Raw genomic sequence first — 19,803 nt, forward strand, 5'->3', positions numbered from 1 at the left:
TGTTGCAGGTAAGACCAAGCTTTGTTCAGGGTTTCTTTGAAGACCTGGAGGCTTTGGCTGTGTGTCACATGGTGTTGTGGCTCATGTTGACTTTGGAGGATTGGTGCTTTGATAACATGAACCTTAGTTCTGTTCTTGTCTGTGTGGAGCCTGAAGCAGGAGGCAGCTGGACTGTTTGTGTTTGTGTGGTGGGGATGAAACATTGAGTCTGGTGGGAGCTTTTCCTCTTGTATCCCTGGGGTCCTGTAGGTCCATGAGAGCTGGGAACTATTTGAAGCACAGAATGGACATATAATAAAACTCTGAAGAAACACTGGAATGTTTCAGTGCAAGAGATGGATTTGATCATTTTATTAAGCAAACAGAACCACAAACTTTATACAAAATGACTGCACTTGCTCAAATTGTCCACTTGATGGCGATGTTGATGAGTAAAATGAGGATGTGAAGAGAGGAGCTGTCAGGTTTTAGTACAGAGCCTGTGGGTTTGCTGTCACTGTGGGCCTCACAGCACAGTAGTACACAGCAGAGTCTGACACTGCACTGGAAGGAATCTTCATGCTGATTTGTTTTTGATCCTTAGACATTTCTACAGACAATCCAGAGTTTGGATCTGCGCTGCTGATTATTGATCCCGATCCAGCGATAGAGATGAGGAACTGTGGTGGATTTCCTGGATTTTGTCGATACCAGAAGAAATAATCATTGTAAGCTGCAGCTCTGGAGAAATTATAGGACAGAGTCACAGTGCTGCCTTCTAAACTGAACTCTTCCTTCCCTTCTCTGACTGCAGTGAGTTCTTCACAGCTGACACCTAAAGAAACAAAGGATCAATACCAAATCAATAAGCAAAGGTTCAATCAATCAAACTTCTATTCAAAGTATGTTCAGATACATTGAGTCACAAACCTTTAAATGTAGAGATGAGTAAAGTCCAAAGTCCAGCATGTTGCAGTGACAGCATGTTAGCAACAGAAGCAGGTGACCTTCAGTGGATGAAACAGAAGTTAGTGTGGCAGCTGGGCTCAGGTTTGTACTTTGATAGTGTTGCTCCTCCCTCCTCCATGGCTTTGTGTTTGTCTCAGTCTTGTTGAAGTCGTTTCCTCCATCATGGAGGTTTGCTTATCACTCCTCTTGGATTCATATTGTATCATGAACCACAATGAATCTAGTTGTGTTGGTATTCCCCTAAAGGACAATGTGAGGTACTGCATTGTGTTTTCTGACTGCACAAGAGAGTTTTGTTGGTTTTAGTACAGAGTTGTGTTGTTTCCTGTCACTGTGGGCTGCAGAGCACAGTAGTACACAGCAGAGTCAGACAGCTGCAGCTTCTGGATCTTCAGATGAACTGAAGTCTTGTTGACTTCAGCATCAAATCTCTCTTTCTGGAACTCTGCAGCATTATCTCCTGTTCCAATGGTGTAGCGTCGCAGCATAAACCTGGGGAAACTGTTAACTTCCTGTTTGTACCAGAATAAATAAGGAGTTTTATCTGTGGTCTCAAAAGTACAATCCAGTGTGAGTGGTTGTCCTTCAGCTCCAGTGACATCTCCTGTTGGCTGGATCACTTTGTCTTCTCCTTTACACACTGATGAAGAACATGAGAGGAACACATGGATCAATGAATAATCAATCAATCAATCACTTTCAGCTCAGCAGGTTGTTGAAGTTGAATGGATCTTAAACTCAAAGCATGCTAATAATAGTTGAGTACCAAAGCAAAGTGCAGCTAGAATGATCCACAGCCAGTGTTCCATCTCTACAACAAGGTTTAAAGCATCAGGACTAACTAGCTGATGTTCAACACTCAGTGTGAGAGTTGTTCTCTTCATGGCAGCACTTATTCATGATAGAATGCTCAGACACACAGCAACGATGCTGCAACACCTACTGGATGATGTCGCCCCCTGCTGGAGGGTGAAGGTTTGTCTTCCAGCAGCTTGTCAGTGTGTCAGCTGGTGTTTTAGTACAGAGCCTGTGGGTTTGCTGTCACTGTGGGCCTCACAGCACAGTAGTACACAGCAGAGTCTGTCACTGCAGCAGAGAGGATCAACAAATCCACACCACGTTTATCTGCAGACAGTTTAGTGGAGAACCTGGAGTCTGATTTCAGAGAGTCTGCAAGTGTTACAGTCTCTAATCCAGAGATGGAGAGGAGGAACTCTGGTGGATTTCCTGGATATTGTCGATACCAGAAGAAATAATCTCCAGCTGCAGCAGCTATGAAGTAATTATAGGACAGAGTCACAGTGCTGCCTTCTAAACTGAACTCTTCCTTCCCTTCTCTGACTGCAGTGAGTTCTTCACAGCTGACACCTAAAGAAACAAAGGATCAATACCAAATCAAAAAGCAAGGGTTCAATCAATCAAACTTCTATTCAAAGTATGTTCAGATACATTGAGTCACAAACCTTTAAATGTAGAGATGAGTAAAGTCCAAAGTCCAGCATGTTGCAGTGACAGCATGTTAGCAACAGAAGCAGGTGACCTTCAGTGGATGAAACAGAAGTTAGTGTGGCAGCTGGGCTCAGGTTTGTACTTTGATAGTGTTGCTCCTCCCTCCTCCATGGCTTTGTGTTTGTCTCAGTCTTGTTGAAGTCGTTTCCTCCATCATGGAGGTTTGCTTATCACTCCTATTGGATTCATACTGTGTCATGAACCACATTGAATCTAGTTGTGTTTGTCTCCCCCTGAAGGACAATGTGAGGTACTGCATTGTATTTTCTGACTGAGCTCCAGAGGTTTTAGTACAGAGTTGTGTTGTTTCCTGTCACTGTGGGCTTCACAGCACAGTAGTACACAGCAGAGTCTGTCACTGCAGCAGAGAGGATCAACAACTCAATCCTTTTATTGACTTTATCGATCTTCAAAGTCAATCCAGGTTTGTTGCTGTATTCTGTGATGAGGAACTGTGGAGATGAAGAGGAGAACTGCTGATACCAGGAGAAGTAATCTGCTGCAGTGTAGTTACAGGAGAGAGTTACTGTGTCTCCTTCTGCAGCCTGAACTCTGTCTTGGATTGACTGGATGGTTTGATGAGAACTGGAACCTGCAGATATGAAAAGTCAGTCAGGTTTGATTGACATGAAGGAATATTGGAGAATCAAAACACAGTAAGATATGGATTTAAATGAGTCCTGATGAAAATGTGTCAGTCTAAAGAAGCTACTCACCAACAGACAGAGCCAAGACAATCATAGACAGGATGAGCTGCATAGCTGATGTTGGACACCAAACATTTACTGTAGCACAGCAACAAGCAACAAGTCTACAAGCAGCTCGTCTCTGTTCTGCCTGTCAGGCTCCTCCCACTGCTACAACGCTGACAAGGACCGGAGCAGCTGAGACGGCAGCTTATACTTTAGTAAGTCACTATCTGGTTCTTATTAGAGTTTCACTGTGATATGATGGAGAAAATGAGATTGATCTTTATCGCTTTCATTTGTATTGTTTATATCAATAGAGAATGAAATCCAGACCAAGTCTCATAGTGTTTGTCTCCCTCTAGTGGACAGTGTTAGTATTGTATTTAGGTTCCAGAGGTTTTAGTACAGAGCCTGTGGGTTTGCTGTCACTGTGGGCTTCACAGCACAGTAGTACACAGCAGAGTCTGACACTGCACTGGAAGGAATCTTCATGCCGATTTGTTTTTGATCCTTAGACATTTCTACAGACAATCCAGAGTCTGGATCTGCTCTGGTCAATATTGATCCTGATCCCGATTGGGAGATGAGGAACTGTGGTGGTTTTCCTGGATTTTGTCGATACCAGAAGAAATAATCAGACAAAGTTGCAGCTCTGGAGTAATTATAGGACAGAGTCACAGTGCTGCCTTCTAAACTGAACTCTTCCTTCCCTTCTCTGACTGCAGTGAGTTCTTCACAGCTGACACCTAAAGAAACAAAGGATCAATTACAAACCAATAAGCAAGGGTTCAATCAATCAAACTTCTATTCAAAGTATGTGCAGATACATTGAGTCACAAACCTTTAAATGTAGAGATGAGTAAAGTCCAAAGTCCAGCATGTTGCAGTGACAGCATGTTAGCAACAGAAGCAGGTGACCTTCAGTGGATGAAACAGAAGTTAGTGTGGCAGCTGGGCTCAGGTTTGTACTTTGATAGTGTTGCTCCTCCCTCCTCCATGGCTTTGTGTTTGTCTCAGTCTTGTTGAAGTCGTTTCCTCCATCATGGAGGTTTGCTTATCACTCCTCTTGGATTCATATTGTATCATGAACCACATTGAATCTAGTTGTGTTTTTCTCCCCCTAAAGAAAATGTGAGGTACTGCATTGTGTTTTCTGACTGCACCAGAGAGTTTTGTTGGTTTTAGTACAGACTTGTGTTGTTTCCTGTCACTGTGGGCTGCAGAGCACAGTAGTACACAGCAGAGTCAGACAGCTGCAGCTTCTGGATCTTCAGAGGAACTGATCTTAAGGTGGAATCCAGCCTGGATGTAAATCTCTCCTTGAACTCTTCCTCTGTTTTTCCAGAGCCAAACGTAGAGGTGCTCAGAATGAAGTTGGGCCTGTTGGTTCCATCTTGTTTGTACCAGTAAATATATACGTCTGTTCGTGTGCTGTTGTATAGACAGCTCAGTGTCTCTGTCTCTCCCTCAGCAGCAGTCACTTCTCCTTCTGGTTGCAGCACGTTGTCTTTTTGAGCTCTGCTCTCTGTAACACAGCAACAAAACATGTCAGCCGTGTTTCAAAGCATGGAGTCAATGTTGGATAAATGGAACAGAAACAGATCAGAGTCACACCAAGGCAAACAGCAGCCAGCAGCAGTGAGAGGAGCAGAGACTCCATGTGTGCTCTGTTCAGTAAGTGTGAGCTCCAGCTGATGTTAGGAAGACTCTGCAGCTCTCAGTCTTCATCAACTCTAAGTTGGTATGGTTGGTAGGTTTGCTTATCACTCCTATTGGATTCATATTGTATCATGAACCACATTGAATCTAGTTGTGTTTGTCTCCCCCTAAAGGACAATGTGAGGTACTGCATTGTGTTTTCTGACTGAGCTCCAGAGGTTTAAGTACAGACTTGTGTTGTTTCCTGTCACTGTGGGCTGCAGAGCACAGTAGTACACAGCAGAGTCAGACAGCTGCAGCTTCTGGATCTTCAGAGGAACTGAAGTCTTGTTGAGTTCAGCATCAAATCTCTCTTTCTGGAACTCTGCAGCATTATCTCCTGATCCAATGGTGTAGCGTCTCAGCATAAACCTGGGGAAACTGTTAACTTCCTGTTTGTACCAGAATAAATAAGGATTTTTATCTGTGGTCTCAAAAGTACAATCCAGTGTGAGTGGTTGTCCTTCAGCAGCAGTGACATCTCCTGTTGGCTGGATCACTTTGTCTTCTCCTTTACACTCTGAGGAAGAACATGAGAGGAACACATGGATCAATGAGTAATCAATCAATCACTTTCAGCTCAGCAGGTTGTTGAAGTTGAATGGATCTTAAACTCAAAGCATGCTAATAATAGTTGAGTACCAAAGCAAAGTGCAGCTAGAATGATCCACAGCCAGTGTTCCATCTCTACAACAAGGTTTAAAGCATCAGGACTAACTAGCTGATGTTCAACACTCAGTGTGAGAGTTGTTCTCTTCATGGCAGCACTTATTCATGATAGAATGCTCAGACACACAGCAACGATGCTGCAACACCTACTGGATGATGTCGCCCCCTGCTGGAGGGTGAAGGTTTGTCTTCCAGCAGCTTGTCAGTGTGTCAGCTGGGGTTTTAGTACAGAGCCTGTGGGTTTGCTGTCACTGTGGGCTTCACAGCACAGTAGTACACAGCAGAGTCTGTCACTGCAGCAGAGAGGATCAACAACTCAATCCTTTTGTTGACTTTATCAATCTTCAAAGTCAATCCAGGTTTGTTGCTGTATTCTGTGATGAGGAACTGTGGAGATGAAGAGGAGAACTGCTGATACCAGAAGAATAAATCAGCTGCAGTGTAGTTACAGGAGAGAGTTACTGTGTCTCCTTCTGCAGCCTGAACTCTGTCTTGGACTGACTGGATGGTTTGATGAGAACTGGAACCTGCAGATATGAAAAGTCAGTCAGGTTTGATTGACATGAAGGAATATTGGAGAATCAAAACACAGTAAGATATGGATTTAAATGAGTCCTGATGAAAATGTGTCAGTCTAAAGAAGCTACTCACCAACAGACAGAGCCAAGACAATCATAGACAGGATGAGCTGCATAGCTGATGTTGGACACCAAACATTTACTGTAGCACAGCAACAAGCAACAAGTCTACAAGCAGCTCGTCTCTGTTCTGCCTGTCAGGCTCCTCCCACTGCTACAACGCTGACAAGGACCGGAGCAGCTGAGACAGCAACTTATACTTTAGTAAGTCACTATCTGGTTCTTATTAGAGTTTCACTGTGATATGATGGCGAAAATGAGATTGATCTTTATCGCTTTCATTTGTATTGTTTACATCAATAGAGAATGAAATCCAGACCAAGTCTCATAGTGTTTGTCCCCCTCTAGTGGACAGTATTAGTATTGTAATTAGGTTCCAGAGGTTTTAGTACAGAGTTGTGTTGTTTGCTGTCACTGTGGGCCTCACAGCACAGTAGTACACAGCAGAGTCTGTCACTGCACTGGAAGGAATCTTCATGCTGATTTGTTTTTGATCCTTAGACATTTCTACAGACAATCCAGAGTTTGGATCTGCTCTGTTCATTATTGATCCTGATCCCGAATGGGAGATGAGGAACTGTGGTGGATTTCCTGGATTTTGTCGATACCAGAAGAAAGAGTCACCACCAGCAGCACCTTTGGAGTAATTATAGGACAGAGTCATAGTGCTGCCTTCTAAACTGAACTCTTCCTTCCCTTCTCTGACTGCAGTGAGTTCTTCACAGCTGACACCTAAAGAAAGAGATCACTTAGTTATTCCATGTTGCTGATGCATCAATAAATGAATGAGATTCAGAAAAGGTTTCTTCCTGCAGAATCTAACATACCTGTTAGAATGTGGAGACACAGTAGAGGAAACACACAGCAGTGCACTGACAGCATGTTGAAGAAAGGTGATGCTTCTGCTTTGTGTATTGAACACAGCTGAAGATGGAAGTTTGTCTCTCTTCTAGAGTTCAGTAACAGCTCAGCTCCTCCCTGAATCTCTCCCTCTCCTGAGGAAGGACACCCTTAGTGATGCCTCTCAGCTGGTTGCTCTGATGATTCACTGTTAGACTCCCTCTAGTGGACACAGAGGAGTGTTGTGTTTCCTGTCCTGCAGCAGCAGCAGCAGCAGCAGCAGCAGCAGCAGCGCCCCCATCTTGGTGGTGGTCGTTTCAGGACATTACAAGCTGATGTCTGTACTCTGTCCAGCTGCTCTGTGGTTGTGTGAAACTTAACACTTGGTGTTGTGAAATATCATGTTGAAACTCTTTTATGGCTGTTTAATGGAAGTTTGTTAGTGTGTTGTCATAGCGTGGGAAAATAAGTGCTGGATTTTTTATTTGTTCTTTTTTAAAGAAATCCAAGGCAGATAGAAAATTCAAACTTTTTGTGTGTGATTGTGGCACTTATCTGCTCGTCTGAAAGCAGTGAATAAGTGATTGGGTTTGCAGTTATAATCGATTATTTGAAATGAATATTGTGTTGGGACATCAATGTCCCATCAGGTTCACAGCCAGTCAGGTTTGGCAGGATTTGCTTCAACCACAGGAGTTGTTGTTGTTGTACAGGGTATTGGTCACTCCATGAACACCCCCCCCCCCCCCCCCCCCAACACACACACACGCACACAAACACACACACACACATACTGACAAGCCAACTAAGTCTTGATTCTATCAAAGTCCTGTATCAAAGGTGTGTGTTGTTGTTCTTGTTGAGTTCTGTGCTCTGGTGAAAGCTCCTCCAGTGTTTGATGAGCAGCTGTAAGCACAGAGACTCTGATTAAAGAGGGAGGAGCAGAATCCATCTGATATGCTCAGCTGTGGTCTGGACCCCACTTCCCTCCTCTTTGTAGAGTCCTCAGATCTCTGTGTTCAGGTTTTTGTACAGCCTCTTCTATACTTTCTATCACTGTGTCTCAGAGCACAGTAGTAGTGAGCTGTGTCTGCCAGGGTGACCTCTGTTAAAATCAGATCAGTTGAATTCCAGGAGGTCCTGGATTGATATCGTTCATCAGGAATAAATTCATCGGTCCCTCCTCTTCCTCTTTTCCACAGTATGAACTGAGGAGCCTGGTTAGGATGATGTCTGTACCAGTTAAGGTCAACAGTTCCGCTCCGATCCGTCTGATAGGAGCAGCTGAGTGTGACAGACTGTCCCTCTGTTCCACTGACTTCAGCTTCCACAGGAGAGATGCTGTCTGCAGCCATCAGGCCTGGAAAAAGTCCAGACAATGAATCCATCAGACTAACATTGTTGATGAGACTGAGAGGAGAAGAAGAGTGGAACATATCAAGAGTACAGTGTAACTCTATGAGCAGCTACAGCTGAGATCAGATCTATTCTGTCAATAATCAATACACACTAACTGATCACAAACATGAATGTGAAGCCCCATGATGTGATGAACCCAGCAGCTCTCATGAGACATTGATCTGTCTGATAGAACTCACCTCTAAACTGAGCCCAGAGCACAAAGAGGTACAGCAGCATGTCTCTGGAGAGGATGGAGGTTTACTGATGAGACCTTCAGGAGAGGGAACAGATCTACATGCTATAAAGGTTTACTAGAGAGAGACTCCCTCTAGTGGACACAGAGGAGTGTTGTGTTGTCTTCCTCCTCCTGATATACTGAATGGTTCAGAGGTTTTAGTACAGAGTTGTGTTGTTTCCTGTCACTGTGGGCTGCAGAGCACAGTAGTACACAGCAGAGTCAGACAGCTGCAGCTTCTGGATCTTCAGAGGAACTGATCTTAAGGTGGAATCCAGCCTGGATGTAAATCTCTCCTTGAACTCTTCCTCTGTTTTTCCAGAGCCAAGCTTAAAGGTGCTCAGAATGAAGTTGGGCCTGTTGGTTCCATCTTGTTTGTACCAGTAAATATTTACGTTAGCTTGCGTGCTGTTGTATAGACAGCTCAGTGTCTCTGTCTCTCCCTCAGCAGCAGTCACTTCTCCTTCTGGTTGCAGCACGTTGTCTTTTTGAGCTCTGCTCTCTGTAACACAGCAACAAAACATGTCAGCCGTGTTTCAAAGCACGGAGTCAATGTTGGATAAATGGAACAGAAACAGATCAGAGTCACACCAAGGCAAACAGCAGCCAGCAGCAGTGAGAGGAGCAGAGACTCCATGTGTGCTCTGTTCAGTAAGTGTGAGCTCCAGCTGATGTGAGGAAGACTCTGCAGCTCTCAGTCTTCATCAACTCTAAGTTGGTATGGTTGGTAGGTTTGCTTATCACTCCTATTGGATTCATATTGTATCATGAACCACATTGAATCTAGTTGTGTTTGTCTCCCCCTAAAGGACAATGTGAGGTACTGCATTGTGTTTTCTGACTGAGCTCCAGAGGTTTTAGTACAGAGTTGTGTTGTTTCCTGTCACTGTGGGCTGCAGAGCACAGTAGTACACAGCAGAGTCAGACAGCTGCAGCTTCTGGATCTTCAGATGAACTGAAGTCTTGTTGACTTCAGCATCAAATCTCTCTTTCTGGAACTCTGCAGCATTATCTCCTGATCCAATGGTGGAGCGTCGCAGCATAAACCTGGGGAAACTGTTAACTTCCTGTTTGTACCAGAACAAACCAGGACTTTGGTCAGTCGTCTCAAAAGTACAATCCAGTGTGAGTGTTTGTCCTTCAGCAGCAGTGACATCTCCTGTTGGCTGGATCACTTTGTCTTCTCCTTTACACTCTGAGGAAGAACATGAGAGGAACACATGGATCAATGAATAATCAATCAATCAATCACTTTCAGCTCAGCAGGTTGTTGAAGTTGAATGGATCTTAAACTCAAAGCATGCTAATAATAGTTGAGTACCAAAGCAAAGTGCAGCTAGAATGATCCACAGCCAGTGTTCCATCTCTACAACAAGGTTTAAAGCATCAGGACTAACTAGCTGATGTTCAACACTCAGTGTGAGAGTTGTTCTCTTCATGGCAGCACTTATTCATGATAGAATGCTCAGACACACAGCAACGATGCTGCAACACCTACTGGATGATGTCGCCCCCTGCTGGAGGGCGAAGGTTTGTCTTCCAGCAGCTTGTCAGTGTGTCAGCTGGGGTTTTAGTACAGAGCCTGTGGGTTTGCTGTCACTGTGGGCTTCACAGCACAGTAGTACACAGCAGAGTCTGTCACTGCAGCAGAGAGGATCAACAACTCAATCCTTTTGTTGACTTTATCAATCTTCAAAGTCAATCCAGGTTTGTTGCTGTATTCTTTGATGAGGAACTGTGGAGATGAAGAGGAGAACTGCTGATACCAGAAGAATGAATCAGCTGCAGTGTAGTTACAGGAGAGAGTTACTGTGTCTCCTTCTGCAGCCTGAACTCTGTCTTGGACTGACTGGATGGTTTGATGAGAACTTGAACCTGCAGATATGAAAAGTCAGTCAGGTTTGATTGACATGAAGGAATATTGGAGAATCAAAACACAGTAAGATATGGATTTAAATGAGTCCTGATGAAAATGTGTCAGTCTAAAGAAGCTACTCACCAACAGACAGAGCCAAGACAATCATAGACAGGATGAGCTGCATAGCTGATGTTGGGCACCAAACATTTACTGTAGCACAGCAACAAGCAACAAGTCTACAAGCAGCTCGTCTCTGTTCTGCCTGTCAGGCTCCTCCCACTGCTACAACGCTGACAAGGACCGGAGCAGCTGAGACGGCAGCTTATACTTTAGTAAGTCACTATCTGGTTCTTATTAGAGTTTCACTGTGATATGATGGAGAAAATGAGATTGATCTTTATCGCTTTCATTTGTATTGTTTACATCAATAGAGAATGAAGTCCAGACCAAGTCTCATAGTGTTTGTCCCCCTCTAGTGGACAGTGTTAGTATTGTATTTAGGTTCCAGAGGTTTCAGTACAGAGCCTGTGGGTTTGCTGTCACTGTGGGCCTCACAGCACAGTAGTACACAGCAGAGTCTGTCACTGCACTGGAAGGAATCTTCATGCTGATTTGTTTTTGATCCTTAGACATTTCTACAGACAATCCAGAGTCTGGATCTACTTTGGTCAATATTGATCCTGATCCCAAATGAGTGGAGGAACTGTGGTGGTTTTCCTGGATTTTGTCGATACCAGAAGAAATAATCAGTCAAAGTTGCCGCTCTGGAGTGATTATAGGACAGAGTCACAGTGCTGCCTTCTAAACTGAACTCTTCCTCTCTGACTGCAGTGAGTTCTTCACAGCTGACACCTAAAGAAAGAGATCACTTAGTTATTCCATGTTGCTGATGCATCAATAAATGAATGAGATTCAGAAAAGGTTTCTTCCTGCAGAATCTAACATACCTGTTAGAATGTGGAGACACAGTAGAGGAAACACACAGCAGTGCACTGACAGCATGTTGAAGAAAGGTGATGCTTCTGCTTTGTGTATTGAACACAGCTGAAGATGGAAGTTTGTCTCTCTTCTAGAGTTCAGTAACAGCTCAGCTCCTCCCTGAATCTCTCCCTCTCCTGAGGAAGGACACCCTTAGTGATGCCTCTCAGATGGTAGCTCTGATGATTCACTGTTAGACTCCCTCTAGTGGACACAGAGGAGTATTGTGTTTCCTGTCCTGCAGCAGCAGCAGCAGCAGCAGCAGCAGCAGCAGCAGCAGCAGCAGCAGCAGCAGCAGCAGCAGCAGCAGCAGCAGCAGCGCCCCCATCTTGGTGGTGGTCGTTTCAGGACATTACAAGCTGATGTCTGTACTCTGTCCAGCTGCTCTGTGGTTGTGTGAAACTTAACACTTGGTGTTGTGAAATATCATGTTGAAACTCTTTTATGGCTGTTTAATGGAAGTTTGTTAGTGTGTTGTCATAGCGTGGGAAAATAAGTGCTGGATTCTTTATTTTTTCTTTTAAGGAAATCCAAGGCAGATAGGATATTCAAACTTATTGTGTGTGATTGTGGCACTTATCTGCTCGCCTGAAAGCAGTGAATCAGGGATTGTGTTTGCAGTAATAATCGATTATTTGGAATTAATATTGTGTTGGGACATCAATGTCCCATCAGGTTAACAGCCAGTCAGGTTTGGCAGGATTTGCTTCAACCACAGGAGTTGTTGTTGTTGTTGTTGTTGTTGTTGTTGTACAGGGTATTGTTCACTCCATGAACACCCCCCCCCCCCCCCCCCCTCTTGATTCTATCAAAGTCCTGTATCAAAGGTGTGTGTTGTTGTTCTTGTTGAGTTCTGTGCTCTGGTGAAAGCTTCTCCAGTGTTTGATGAGCAGCTGTAAGCACAGAGACTCTGATAAAAGAGGAAGGAGCAGAATCCATCTGATATGAAGCTGTGGTCTGGACCCCACTTCCCTCCTCTTTGTAGAGTCCTCAGATCTCTGTGTTCAGGTTTTTGTACAGCCTCTTCTATACTTTCTATCACTGTGTCTCAGAGCACAGTAGTAGTGAGCTGTGTCTGCCAGGGTGACCTCTGTTAAAATCAGATCAGTTGAATTCCAGGAGGTCCTGGATTCATATCGTTCATCAGGAATAAGATCATCGGTCAGTGATCTTGCTCCTTTCCACAGTATGAACTGAGGAGCCTGGTTAGGATGATGTCTGTACCAGTAAAGGTCAACATTTTCCTCCTCTGTCTGATAGGAGCAGCTGAGTGGGACAGACTGTCCCTCTGTTCCACTGACTTCAGCTTCCACAGGAGAGATGCTGTCTGCAGCCATCAGGCCTGGAAAAAGTCCAGACAATGAATCCATCAGACTAACATTGTTGATGAGACTGAGAGGAGAAGAAGAGTGGAACATATCAAGAGTACAGTGTAACTCTATGAGCAGCTACAGCTGAGATCAGATCTATTCTGTCAATAATCAATACACACTAACTGATCAGTCTGGTTTAGAGCACAAACATGAATGTGAAGCCCCATGATGTGATGAACCCAGCAGCTCTCATGAGACATTGATCTGTCTGATAGAACTCACCTCTAAACTGAGCCCAGAGCACAAAGAGGTACAGCAGCATGTCTCTGGAGAGGATGGAGGTTTACTGATGAGACCTTCAGGAGAGGGAACAGATCTACATGCTATAAAGGTTTACTAGAGAGAGACTCCCTCTAGTGGACACAGAGGAGTGTTGTGTTGTCTTCCTCCTCCTGATATACTGAATGGTTCAGAGGTTTTAGTACAGAGTTGTGTTGTTTCCTGTCACTGTGGGCTGCAGAGCACAGTAGTACACAGCAGAGTCAGACAGCTGCAGCTTCTGGATCTTCAGAGGAACTGATCTTAAGGTGGAATCCAGCCTGGATGTAAATCTCTCCTTGAACTCCTCCTCTGTTTTTCCAGAGCCAAACGTAAAGGTGCTCAGAATGAAGTTGGGCCTGTTGGTTCCATCTTGTTTGTACCAGTTAATATTTACGTTAGCTTGTGTGCTGTTGTATAGACAGCTCAGTGTCTCTGTCTCTCCCTCAGCAGCAGTCACTTCTCCTTCTGGTTGCAGCACGTTGTCTTTTTGAGCTCTGCTCTCTGTAACACAGCAACAAAACATGTCAGCCGTGTTTCAAAGCATGGAGTCAATGTTGGATAAATGGAACAGAAACAGATCAGAGTCACACCAAGGCAAACAGCAGCCAGCAGCAGTGAGAGGAGCAGAGACTCCATGTGTGCTCTGTTCAGTAAGTGTGAGCTCCAGCTGATGTGAGGAAGACTCTGCAGCTCTGTCTTCATCAACTCTAAGTTGGTATGGTTGGTAGGTTTGCTTATCACTCCTATTGGATTCATATTGTATCATGAACCACATTGAATCTAGTTGTGTTTGTCTCCCCCTAAAGGACAATGTGAGGTACTGCATTGTGTTTTCTGACTGAGCTCCAGAGGTTTTAGTACAGAGTTGTGTTGTTTCCTGTCACTGTGGGCTTCACAGCACAGTAGTACACAGCAGAGTCTGTCACTGCAGCAGAGAGGATCAACAACTCAATCCTTTTATTGACTTTATCGATCTTCAAAGTCAATCCAGGTTTGTTGCTGTATTCTGTGATGAGGAACTGTGGAGATGAAGAGGAGAACTGCTGATACCAGAAGAAGTAATTTGCTGCAGTGTAGTTACAGGAGAGAGTTACTGTGTCTCCTTCTGCAGTCTGAACTCTGTCTTGGATTGACTGGATGGTTTGATGAGAACTGGAACCTGCAGATATGAAAAGTCAGTCAGGTTTGATTGACATGAAGGAATATTGGAGAATCAAAACACAGTAAGATATGGATTTAAATGAGTCCTGATGAAAATGTGTCAGTCTAAAGAAGCTACTCACCAACAGACAGAGCCAAGACAATCATAGACAGGATGAGCTGCATAGCTGATGTTGGACACCAAACATTTACTGTAGCACAGCAACAAGCAACAAGTCTACAAGCAGCTCGTCTCTGTTCTGCCTGTCAGGCTCCTCCCACTGCTACAACGCTGACAAGGACCGGAGCAGCTGAGACGGCAGCTTATACTTTAGTAAGTCACTATCTGGTTCTTATTAGAGTTTCACTGTGATATGATGGAGAAAATGAGATTGATCTTTATCGCTTTCATTTGTATTGTTTACATCAATAGAGAATGAAGTCCAGACCAAGTCTCATAGTGTTTGTCTCCCTCTAGTGGACAGTGTTAGTATTGTATTTAGGTTCCAGAGGTTTTAGTACAGAGCCTGTGGGTTTGCTGTCACTGTGGGCCTCACAGCACAGTAGTACACAGCAGAGTCTGTCACTGCACTGGAAGGAATCTTCATGCTGATTTGTCTTTGATCCTTAGACATTTCTACAGACAATCCAGAGTCTGGATCTGCTTTGTTATATGTTGATCCTGATCCAGCAATGGAGATGAGGAACTGTGGTGGTTTTCCTGGATTTTGTCGATACCAGTAAAATAGATCACTACCAGTTGCAGCTCTGGAGTAATTATAGGACAGAGTCACAGTGCTGCCTTCTAAACTGAACTCTTCCTTCCCTTCTCTGACTGCAGTGAGTTCTTCACAGCTGACACCTAAAGAAAGAGATCACTTAGTTATTCCATGTTGCTGATGCATCAATAAATGAATGAGATTCAGAAGAGGTTTCTTCCTGCAGAATCTAACATACCTGTTAGAATGTGGAGACACAGTAGAGGAAACACACAGCAGTGCACTGACAGCATGTTGAAGAAAGGTGATGCTTCTGCTTTGTGTATTGAACACAGCTGAAGATGGAAGTTTGTCTCTCTTCTAGAGTTCAGTAACAGCTCAGCTCCTCCCTGAATCTCTCCCTCTCCTGAGGAAGGACACCCTTAGTGATGCCTCTCAGCTGGTAGCTCTGATGATTCACTGTTAGACTCCCTCTAGTGGACACAGAGGAGTTTTGTGTTGTCTTCCTCCTCCTGATATACTGAATGGTTCAGAGGTTTTAGTACAGAGTTGTGTTGTTTCCTGTCACTGTGGGCTGCAGAGCACAGTAGTACACAGCAGAGTCAGACAGCTGCAGCTTCTGGATCTTCAGAGGAACTGAAGTCTTGTTGAGGTCAGCATCAAATCTCTCTTTCTGGAACTCTGCAGCATTATCTCCTGATCCAATGGTGGAGCGTCGCAGCATAAACCTGGGGAAACTGTTAACTTCCTGTTTGTACCAGAATAAATAAGGAGTTGAAGCTGTCTGAAAAGTACAATCCAGTGTGAGTGGTTGTCCTTCAGCTCCAGTGACATCTCCTGTTGGCTGGATCACTTTGTCTTCTCCTTTACACTCTGATGAAGAACATGGGAAGAACACACGGATCAATGAATAATCAATCAATCAATCACTTTCAGCTCAGCAGGTTGTTGAAGTTGAATGGATCTTAAACTCAAAGCATGCTAATAATAGTTGAGTACCAAAGCAAAGTGCAGCTAGAATGATCCACAGCCAGTGTTCCATCTCTACAACAAGGTTTAAAGCATCAGGACTAACTAGCTGATGTTCAACACTCAGTGTGAGAGTTGTTCTCTTCATGGCAGCACTTATTCATGATAGAATGCTCAGACACACAGCAACGATGCTGCAACACCTACTGGATGATGTCGCCCCCTGCTGGAGGGTGAAGGTTTGTCTTCCAGCAGCTTGTCAGTGTGTCAGCTGGGGTTTTAGTACAGAGCCTGTGGGTTTGCTGTCACTGTGGGCCTCACAGCACAGTAGTACACAGCAGAGTCTGTCACTGCAGCAGAGAGGATCAACAAATCCACACCACGTTTATCTGCAGACAGTTTAGTGGAGAACCTGGAGTCTGATTTCAGAGAGTCTGCAAGTGTTACAGTCTCTAATCCAGAGATGGAGAGGAGGAACTCTGGTGGATTTCCTGGATATTGTCGATACCAGAAGAAATAATCAGTCAAAGTTGCAGCTCTGGAGTAATTATAGGACAGAGTCACAGTGCTGCCTTCTAAACTGAACTCTTCCTTCCCTTCTCTGACTGCAGTGAGTTCTTCACAGCTGACACCTAAAGAAACAAAGGATCAATACCAAATCAATAAGCAAAGGTTCAATCAATCCAACTTCTATTCAAAGTATGTGCAGATACATTGAGTCACAAACCTTTAAATGTAGAGATGAGTAAAGTCCAAAGTCCAGCATGTTGCAGTGACAGCATGTTAGCAACAGAAGCAGGTGACCTTCAGTGGATGAAACAGAAGTTAGTGTGGCAGCTGGGCTCAGGTTTGTACTTTGATAGTGTTGCTCCTCCCTCCTCCATGGCTTTGTGTTTGTCTCAGTCTTGTTGAAGTCGTTTCCTCCATCATGGAGGTTTGCTTATCACTCCTATTGGATTCATATTGTATCATGAACCACGTTCAGTCTAGTTGTGTTTGTCTCCCCCTAAAGGACAATGTGAGGTACTGCATTGTGTTTTCTGACTGAGCTCCAGAGGTTTTAGTACAGAGTTGTGTTGTTTCCTGTCACTGTGGGCCTCACAGCACAGTAGTACACAGCAGAGTCTGTCACTGCAGCAGAGAGGATCAACAACTCAATCCTTTTATTGACTTTATCGATCTTCAAAGTCCATCCAGGTTTGTTGCTGTATTCTGTGATGAGAAGCTGCGGAGATGAAGAGGAGAACTGCTGATACCAGAAGAAGTAATCTGCTGCAGTGTAGTTACAGGAGAGAGTTACTGTGTCTCCTTCTGCAGTCTGAACTCTGTCTTGGACTGACTGGATGGTTTGATGAGAACTTGAACCTACAGATATGAAAAGTCAGTCAGGTTTGATTGACATGAAGGAATATTGGAGAATCAAAACACAGTAAGATTTGGATTTAAATGAGTCCTGATGAAAATGTGTCAGTCTAAAGAAGCTACTCACCAACAGACAGAGCCAAGACAATCATAGACAGGATGAGCTGCATAGCTGATGTTGGACACCAAACATTTACTGTAGCACAGCAACAAGCAACAAGTCTACAAGCAGCTCGTCTCTGTTCTGCCTGTCAGGCTCCTCCCACTGCTACAACGCTGACAAGGACCGGAGCAGCTGAGACGGCAGCTTATACTTTAGTAAGTCACTATCTGGTTCTTATTAGAGTTTCACTGTGATATGATGGAGAAAATGAGATTGATCTTTATCGCTTTCATTTGTATTGTTTATATCAATAGAGAATGAAGTCCAGACCAAGTCTCATAGTGTTTGTCTCCCTCTAGTGGACAGTGTTAGTATTGTATTTAGGTTCCAGAGGTTTTAGTACAGAGCCTGTGGGTTTGCTGTCACTGTGGGCCTCACAGCACAGTAGTACACAGCAGAGTCTGACACTGCACTGGAAGGAATCTTCATGCTGATTTGTCTTTGATCCTTAGACATTTCTACAGACAATCCAGAGTTTGGATCTGCTTTGGTCAATATTGATCCTGATCCCAAATGGGAGATGAGGAACTGTGGTGGTTTTCCTGGATTTTGTCGATACCAGAAGAAATTGTCACTTGCAGCACTTTTGGAGTAATTATAGGACAGAGTCACAGTGCTGCCTTCTAAACTGAACTCTTCCTCTCTGACTGCAGTGAGTTCTTCACAGCTGACACCTAAAGAAAGAGATCACTTAGTTATTCCATGTTGCTGATGCATCAATAAATGAATGAGATTCAGAAAAGGTTTCTTCCTGCAGAATCTAACATACCTGTTAGAATGTGGAGACACAGTAGAGGAAACACACAGCAGTGCACTGACAGCATGTTGAAGAAAGGTGATGCTTCTGCTTTGTGTATTGAACACAGCTGAAGATGGAAGTTTGTCTCTCTTCTAGAGTTCAGTAACAGCTCAGCTCCTCCCTGAATCTCTCCCTCTCCTGAGGAAGGACACCCTTAGTGATGCCTCTCAGCTGGTAGCTCTGATGATTCACTGTTAGACTCCCTCTAGTGGACACAGAGGAGTTTTGTGTTTCCTGTCCTGCAGCAGCAGCAGCAGCAGCAGCAGCAGCAGCAGCAGCAGCAGCAGCAGCAGCAGCAGCAGCAGCAGCAGCAGCAGCAGCAGCAGCGCCCCCATCTTGGTGGTGGTCGTTTCAGGACATTACAAGCTGATGTCTGTACTCTGTCCAGCTGCTCTGTGGTTGTGTGAAACTTAACACTTGGTGTTGTGAAATATCATGTTGAAACTCTTTTATGGCTGTTTAATGGAAGTTTGTTAGTGTGTTGTCATAGCGTGGGAAAATAAGTGCTGGATTCTTTATTTGTTATTTTTTAAAGAAATCCAAGGCAGATAGAAAATTCAAACTTATTGTGTGTGATTGTGGCACTTATCTGCTCGTCTGAAAGCAGTGAATAAGTGATTGGGTTTGCAGTTATAATCGATTATTTGAAATGAATATTGTGTTGGGACATCAATGTCCCATCAGGTTCACAGCCAGTCAGGTTTGGCAGGATTTGCTTCAACCACAGGAGTTGTTGTTGTTGTTGTTGTTGTACAGGGTATTGTTCACTCCATGAACACCCGCCCCCCCCTCCCCCAAAACACACACACACACACGCACACACACACACACACATACTGACAAGCCAACTAAGTCTTCATTCTATCAAAGTCCTGTATCAAAGGTGTGTGTTGTTGTTCTTGTTGAGTTCTGTGCTCTGGTGAAAGCTCCTCCAGTGTTTGATGAGCAGCTGTAAACACAGAGACTCTGATAAAAGAGGGAGGAGCAGAATCCATCTGATATGAAGCTGTGGTCTGGACCCCACTTCCCTCCTCTTTGTAGAGTCCTCAGATCTCTGTGTTCAGGTTTTTGTACAGCCTCTTCTATACTTTCTATCACTGTGTCTCAGAGCACAGTAGTAGTGAGCTGTGTCTGCCAGGGTGACCTCTGTTAAAATCAGATCAGTTGAATTCCAGGAGGTCCTGGATTGATATCGTTCATCAGGAATATATTCATCGGTCCCTCCTCTTCCTCTTTTCCACAGTATGAACTGAGGAGCCTGGTTAGGATGATGTCTGTACCAGTAAAGGTCAACACTTCCCCGATCTGTCTGATAGGAGCAGCTGAGTGTGACAGACTGTCCCTCTGTTCCACTGACTTCAGCTTCCACAGGAGAGATGCTGTTTGCAGCCATCAGGCCTGGAAAAAGTCCAGACAATGAATCCATCAGACTAACATTGTTGATGAGACTGAGAGGAGAAGAAGAGTGGAACATATCAAGAGTACAGTGTAACTCTATGAGCAGCTACAGCTGAGATCAGATCTATTCTGTCAATAATCAATACACACTAACTG

The 19,803-nt window shown here is 44.2% G+C and overlaps 1 protein-coding gene and 2 gene segments (V, D, J or C); all 3 read right to left on the reverse strand.

The window, feature by feature from the left end:
* Window positions 1–2,744: 2,744 nt before the first annotated feature.
* LOC142988132 (T cell receptor alpha variable 12-3-like) lies at window positions 2,745–7,702 on the reverse strand. The segment is given in 3 exon segments: window positions 2,745–2,891; window positions 3,708–3,892; window positions 6,979–7,702. Coding segments are annotated over 3 exon segments (387 nt in total).
* A 1,782-nt stretch (window positions 7,703–9,484) lies between these two features.
* LOC142988133 (uncharacterized) lies at window positions 9,485–10,691 on the reverse strand. The gene is made up of 5 exons (XM_076137174.1): window positions 10,627–10,691; window positions 10,219–10,502; window positions 10,126–10,163; window positions 9,949–10,073; window positions 9,485–9,822 (listed from the first exon to the last, which is right to left on the reverse strand). The coding sequence occupies exons 1-5, from the start codon at window positions 10,667–10,669 to the stop codon at window positions 9,485–9,487; spliced, it is 828 nt and encodes a 275-aa protein (XP_075993289.1). The 5' UTR covers window positions 10,670–10,691.
* A 5,011-nt stretch (window positions 10,692–15,702) lies between these two features.
* Window positions 15,703–19,001, reverse strand: LOC142988125 (T cell receptor alpha variable 12-2-like). The segment is given in 3 exon segments: window positions 15,703–15,829; window positions 15,956–16,557; window positions 18,220–19,001. Coding segments are annotated over 2 exon segments (408 nt in total).
* Between the last annotated feature and the right edge of the window lie 802 nt (window positions 19,002–19,803).

This window comes from Genypterus blacodes, unplaced genomic scaffold, assembly GCF_046128005.1.
Source record: "Genypterus blacodes isolate CSIRO-AG114 ecotype Tasmania unplaced genomic scaffold, CSIRO-AGI_Gbla_v1 ptg000298l_1, whole genome shotgun sequence".
Classification (NCBI taxonomy): Eukaryota; Metazoa; Chordata; class Actinopteri; order Ophidiiformes; family Ophidiidae; genus Genypterus; species Genypterus blacodes.